We start from the raw sequence: 6,856 nt of genomic DNA on the forward strand, positions 1-6,856 counted from the left end.
GTCAAGGCCGCAGGCTCCAAGTGCGGCCTACTCCTATCTCCTGCTATTAAACCTCCTGCTTGAGGTTTTAAGCTTTGGCCCCCTTGTTTCAGACCCCCAACCCCATCACCACGAAACAGCAGGAAAAGCTTCTCTCCATCGACCTGGGCAATTACTATCAAATGTCAAAAAAAACCTCGATTAATGAAATTATCGCTCGAAACTCTCAACTCCGGGGAAGACAAGCCTGGATTATCACTGCCACAGCCTTTCCCATTTCTGAACCAGATGGTGGTGGGTTTGAGACCCTTTCCAGAGACAGGAGACACAATATTCCAGGCTGCCACTCCGCAGGGTCTTTGCTGAGGGAGTGCCGCACTGTCAGAGGGTCAGTACTGAGGGAGCGTCGCACTGTTAGAGTGTCAGTGCTGGGGGAGTGCCGCACTGTCAGAGGGTCAGTGCTGAGGGAGCGCCGCACTGTCAGAGGGTCAGTACTGAGGGAGTGCCGCACTGTCAGAGGGTCAGTACTGAGGGAGTGCCGCACTGTCGGAGGGTCAGTACTGAGGGAGTGCCGCACTGTCAGAGGGTCAGTGCTGAGGGAGCGCCGCACTGTCAGAGGGTCAGTACTGAGGGAGTGCCGCACTGTCAGAGGGTCAGTACTGAGGGAGTGCCGCACTGTCAGAGGGTCAGTACTGAGGGAGCGCCGCACTGTCAGAGGGTCAGTACTGAGGGAGTGCCGCACTGTCAGAGGGTCAGTACTGAGGGAGTGCCGCACTGTCAAAGGGTCAGTACTGAGGGAGTGCTGCACTGTCAGAGGGTCAGTACTGAGGGAGTGCCGCACTGTCAGAGGGTCAGTACTGAGGGAGTGCCGCACTGTCAGAGGGTCAGTACTGAGGGAGTGCCGCGCTGTCAGAGGGTCAGTACTGAGGGAGTGCCGCACTGTCAGAGGGTCAGTACTGAGGATCACTATCGCATTGCCGTGTGAGTGGGATCTTGCTTTGCGGACCTGAGGCCCACACAGGAAGTAGCCCCTGACTGCCGAGTGTCTCGGGACCTGCTGTGGCTGGGTGAGATATCATCCTCTCTGTCTGTCTGGGGTTGGGGACACTCTGTGTATCCCCTCTGCGCCCACCCCGCCCCACGTCGTCAACCTGTGGCCTGTGAATACTCACCCGCACTGACCGTCACTGCATTGACAAACTGCTCTCGCCAACTGCTGCTGCTGACCACCAAAGCCAGGTTGGTTTTCTTAATCAGTTTGTCCACTGTGCTCTGTGTGAATGAGATAGAGAGCAGAAAGAATGGGTTAGTGTCTTTACAGTCACACAGGAACAGGAGGAGCCCATTCAGCCCCCTCCTCGAGCCTGTTACACAGGAACAGGAGGAGGCCCATTCAGCCCCCTCCTCCTCGAGCCTGTTACACAGGAACAGGAGGAGGCCCATTCAGCCCCCTCCTCGAGCCTGTTACACAGGAACAGGAGGAGGCCCATTCAGCCCCCTCCTCCTCGAGCCTGTTACACAGGAACAGGAGGAGCCCATTCAGCCCCCTCCTCGAGCCTGTTACACAGGAACAGGAGGAGCCCATTCAGCCCCCTCCTCGAGCCTGTTACACAGGAACAGGAGGAGGCCCATTCAGCCCCCTCCTCCAGCCTGTTACACAGGAACAGGAGGAGGCCCATTCAGCCCCTCGAGCCTGTTATACAGGAACAGGAGGGGGCCCATTCAGCCCCCTCCTCGAGCCTGTTACACAGGAACAGGAGGAGGCCCATTCAGCCCCCTCCTCCTCGGGCCTGTTACACAGGAACAGGAGGAGGCCCATTCAGCCCCCTCCTCCAGCCTGTTACACAGGAACAGGAGGAGGCCCATTCAGCCCCTCGAGCCTGTTACACAGGAACAGGAGGAGACCCATTCAGCCCCCTCCTCGAGCCTGTTACACAGGAACAGGAGGAGGCCCATTCAGCCCCCCTCCTCCTCGGGCCTGTTACACTGGAACAGGAGGAGGCCCCATTCAGCCCCTCGAGCCTGTTACACAGGAACAGGAGGAGGCCCATTCAGCCCCCTCCTCGAGCCTGTTACACAGGAACAGGAGGAGGCCCATTCAGCCCCCTCCTCGAGCCTGTTACACAGGAACAGGAGGAGGCCCATTCAGCCCCTCGAGCCTGTTACACAGGAACAGGAGGATCCCATTCAGCCCCCTCTTCGAGCCTGTTACACAGTAACAGGAGGAGGCCCATTCAGCCCCCTCCTCCTCCAGCCTGTTACACAGGAACAGGATGAGGCCCATTCAGCCCCCTCCTCGAGCCTGTTACGCAGGAACAGGAGGCTCCCATTCAGCCCCCTCCTCGAGCCTGTTACGTAGGAACAGGAGGAGGTCCATTCAGCCCCTTCTAGAGCCTGTTACATGGGAACAGGAGGAGGCCCATTCAGCCCCTCGAGCCTGTCACACAGGAACAGGAGGAGGCCCATTCAGCCCCCTCCTCGAGCCTGTTACACAGGAACAGGAGGAGGCCCATTCAGCCCCCTCCTCGAGCCTGTTACACAGGAACAGGAGGAGGCCCATTCAGCCCCCTCCTCGAGCCTGTTACACAGGAACAGGAGGAGGCCCATTCAGCCCCCTCCTCGAGCCTGTTACACAGGAACAGGAGGAGGCCCATTCAGCCCCTTCTAGAGCCTGTTACACGGGAACAGGAGGTGGCCCATTCACCCCTCTGGTGTCAGCTGCTCTCTATAGGGGCTTCTCCCCGACCCGCTTGGGGACGCCAATCAGGTGGTCACCCCTCTGTGGGCTATTTGACCTGGAGGGGCGGTGCGATGGCACACAATTCTCCAAACGAGAGCCCGGGTGACTTAGCCCTCCGGCCCTAACCCCCCCGCCCGCCCCCCGCCCCCCCCCACCCACCCACACCCGCGACCGTCTCCCAAACGCAATGGTACTGAGGCACTCAGTGGAGCCCCCGCCAGCCCCCCTCCCCCCCCCCGCCCCCCCCCCGGACGCACGAGGAGATAAGCCCTGACCTTGAACTCGTAGGATTCCTCGATGACGACCTCCATTTTGACCGGCTCGCCCAGCGAGGGGCGGCCCAGCCTGATGACCGGCACGTCCTCCCCCTCCAGCGTGCCTCGCCGGTTGCCGTTGGTGTCACCTGAGCGCAGGGTTCAAAGGGTCGCAGGTCAGGCCACGGAAGGCAGAACGAGATGGCGAGTAAATATTTGAAAAAAGAACAACAGGAAGTAAGTTAATCAACCCTGTCAAACTGCCCCCCCCCCTCAGAATCTGTGTCGTTTCGATAAGATCCCCCCTCGTCCCGACCGGCTCGACCCTTCCCTGGGAGACAAGCTCCCTTCACCCCAGGGATCAGGCCCGTGAACCTTCTCCAGACCAGTGGGGGGCGATCTTTTTCCCTCGACCAACATCACTAAACACAGATGATCTGGGCCATTCTCACATTGCTGTGTGTGGGATCTTGCTGTGTGTAAATTGGCTGCTGCGTTTCCCACATCACAACAGTGACCTCACTTCAAAAATAACCCCCTCATTGTGAGTGAGGCACTTCGGGACATCCCGAGGGGGGGGGGGAGGGGGAGAGATGGGGGGAGAGGAGCCGGAGAGATGGGGGGAGAGGAGCCGGAGAGATGGGGGGAGAGGAGGGGGAGAGGAGGGGGAGAGATGGGGGGGAGGATCCGGAGAGATGGGGGGAGAGGAGCCGGAGAGATGGGGGGAGAGGAGCCGGAGAGATGGGGGGAGAGGAGGGGGAGAGATGGGGGGGAGAGGAGCCGGAGAGATGGGGGGAGAGGAGCCGGAGAGATGGGGGAGAGGAGCCGGAGAGATGGGGGGAGAGGAGTCGGAGAGATGGGGGGAGGAGCCGGAGAGATGGGGGGAGAGGAGCCGGAGAGATGGGTGGAGAGGAGCCGGAGAGATGGGGGGAGAGGAGCCGGAGAGATGGGGGGGGGAGAGGAGCCGGAGAGATGGGGGGAGAGGAGCCGGAGAGATGGGGGGGGGAGAGGAGCCGGAGAGATGGGGGAGAGGAGCCGGAGAGATGGGGGGGGGAGAGGAGCCGGAGAGATGGGGGGAGAGGAGCCGGAGAGATGGGGGGGGGAGAGGAGCCGGAGAGATGGGGGAGAGGAGCCGGAGAGATGGGGGCGAGGAGCCGGAGAGATGGGGGCGAGGAGCCGGAGAGATGGGGGGAGGGGAGCCGGAGAGATGGGGGGAGAGGAGCCGGAGAGATGGGGGAGAGGAGCCGGAGAGATGGGGGGGAGAGGAGCCGGAGAGATGGGGGGAGAGGAGCCGGAGAGATGGGGGGAGAGGAGCCGGAGAGATGGGGGGAGAGGAGCCGGAGAGGATGGGGGGAGAGGAGCCGGAGAGATGGGGGGGAGAGGAGCCGGAGAGATGGGGGGGAGAGGAGCTGGAGAGGATGGGGGGGAGAGGAGCCGGAGAGATGGGGGGGAGAGGAGCCGGAGAGATGGGGGGGAGAGGAGCCGCAGAGATGGGGGGGAGAGATGGGGGGAGAGATGGGGGGGAGGAGGGGGGAGAGGAGGGGAGAGATGGGGGGGGAGGAGCCGGAGAGATGGGGGGTAGAGGAGCCGGAGAGAGATGGGGGGGAGAGGAGCGGAGAGATGGGGGGAGAGGAGCCGGAGAGACTGGGGGGGGGAGAGGAGCCGGAGGAGACTGGGGGGAGATGGGGGGGGAGAGGAGCCGGAGAGATGGGGGGGGTGGGAGGCCGGAGGGAGATGGGGGGGGGAGAGGAGGGGGAGGAGAGAGCAGGGGGGGGGGGAGAGGAGCCGGAGAGATGGGGGGGAGAGGAGCCGGAGAGATGGGGGGGGAGGAGGGGGAGAGATGGGGGGCGAGAGAGGAGCCGGAGAGATGGGGGGTGAGAGGTGCCGGAGAGATGGGGGGGAGAGGAGCCGGAGAGATGGGGAATTACTTCACTTTGAATAATTAGAAAATAATAGGCCTCTCCTCATCTCCATGGCAACCCAGGTTCCCAAGCCGGTGGAACATGTCTGATACTCCAGCGGCCTTCCCAAATGCCTGTACGGATGTTGGGAAAAGCTGATCAATTGTTCCTCATGCTCCTGGCTTTGGCTCCATTTTCTCAATGGCCTAAAGGCCTTCGGCCTCCTTCCCGACAAAACGGGCCCTCACCTCTTTTCCTCAGGCTTTCTACCAGCACGGGGTCGCCTAGTTCAACAAAAAAAGTTCTTATTCTTCTCATATTCTTCATCATCGATAATTTGGATTTCAATCACCTGTCTGAATTGAAAGTGAATGGACAGGATTACAAACACAGTCTTCAATCTGAATCCATCCCAACAATACCTCATCAATTTAAACTTCACTGTGGAGCTCAGCCCCATACTCCAGGCCGGCACTCGCCAATGCCCAGCGCTGAGGGAGTGCCGCACTGTCGGAGGGTCAGTACTGAGGGAGTGCCGCACTGTCAGAGGGTCAGTACTGAGGGAGCGCCGCACTGTCAGAGGGTCAGTACTGAGGGAGCGCCACACTGTCGGAGGGTCAGTACTGAGGGAGTTGCCACACTGTCAGAGGGTCAGTACTGAGGGAGCGCCGCACTGTCAGAGGGTCAGTACTTGGGGAGTGCCGCACTGTCAGAGGGTCAGTACTGAGGGAGTGCCGCATTGTCAGAGGGTCAGTACTGAGGGAGTGCCGCACTGTCAGAGGGTCAGTACTGAGGGAGCGCCGCACTGTCGGAGGGTCAGTACTGAGGGAGTGCCACACTGTCAGAGGGTCAGTACTGAGGGAGCGCCGCACTGTCAGAGGGTCAGTACTTGGGGAGTGCCGCACTGTCAGAGGGTCAGTACTGAGGGAGTGCCGCACTGTCAGAGGGTCAGTACTGAGGGAGTGGCCCGCACTGTCAGAGGGTCAGTACTGAGGGAGTGCCACACTGTCAGAGGGTCAGTACTGAGGGAGCGCCGCACTGTCGGAGGGTCAGTACTGAGGGAGTGCCGCATTGTCAGAGGGTCAGTACTGAGGGAGTGCCGCATTGTCAGAGGGTCAGTACTGAGGGAGTGCCGCATTGTCAGAGGGTCAGTACTGAGGGAGTGCCGCATTGTCAGAGGGTCAGTACTGAGGGAGTGCCGCACTGTCAGAGGGTCAGTACTGAGGGAGTGCTGCACTGTCAGAGGGTCAGTACTGAGGGAGTGCCGCACTGTCAGAGGGTCAGTACTGAGGGAGTGCCGCACTGTCAGAGGGTCAGTACTGAGGGAGTGCCGCACTGTCAGAGAGTCAGTACTGAGGGAGTGCCGCACTGTCAGAGGGTCTGTACTGAGGGAGTGCCGCACTGTCAGAGGGTCAGTACTGAGGGAGCGCCGCACTGTCAGAGGTCAGTACTGAAGGAGCGCCGCACTGTCAGAGTGTCAGGACTGAGGGAGCGCCGCACTGTCAGCGGGTCAGTACTGAGGGAGTGCCGCACTGTCAGAGGGTCAGTACTGAGGGAGTGCTGCACTGTCAGAGGGTCAGTACTGAGGGAGAGCCACACTGTCAGAGGGTCAGTACTGAGGGAGTGCTGCACTGTCAGAGGGTCAGTACTGAGGGAGTGCCGCACTGTCAGAGGGTCAGTACTGAGGGAGTGCTGCACTGTCAGAGGGTCAGTACTGAGGGAGTGCTGCACTGTCAGAGGGTCAGTACTGAGGGAGTGCCGCACTGTCAGAGGGTCAGTACTGAGGGAGTGCTGCACTATCGGAGGTGCGTCTTTCATGAGAATTAAACTCCGTCTACTGTGAGTGTAAAAGATTCCATGGGCAATATTGGAAGAAGAGCGGGTTGTGGGGCGTTTGACTGGGATCTCTCAGTGCCCTGAGTCTGTGTGCGGATCTTGCTGTGTGTAAATTGGCAGCGGGTTTCCTGACCGATTTTCAGCCC

General features: G+C 60.7%; 1 protein-coding gene across 1 annotated transcript in view; it reads right to left on the reverse strand.

Moving 5' to 3' along the window:
• Positions 1–6,856, reverse strand: part of slc8a4a (solute carrier family 8 member 4a) — a 903,507-nt gene that overhangs the window by 21,216 nt on the left and 875,435 nt on the right. Inside the window, 4 exon segments of the mRNA XM_072489334.1 lie at positions 1,152–1,251; positions 2,995–3,122; positions 5,123–5,177; positions 5,179–5,230. Of these exon segments, the coding sequence (XP_072345435.1) occupies positions 1,152–1,251; positions 2,995–3,122; positions 5,123–5,177; positions 5,179–5,230 (335 nt within the window).

Source organism: Scyliorhinus torazame, chromosome 24, assembly GCF_047496885.1.
Source record: "Scyliorhinus torazame isolate Kashiwa2021f chromosome 24, sScyTor2.1, whole genome shotgun sequence".
Taxonomy (NCBI): Eukaryota; Metazoa; Chordata; class Chondrichthyes; order Carcharhiniformes; family Scyliorhinidae; genus Scyliorhinus; species Scyliorhinus torazame.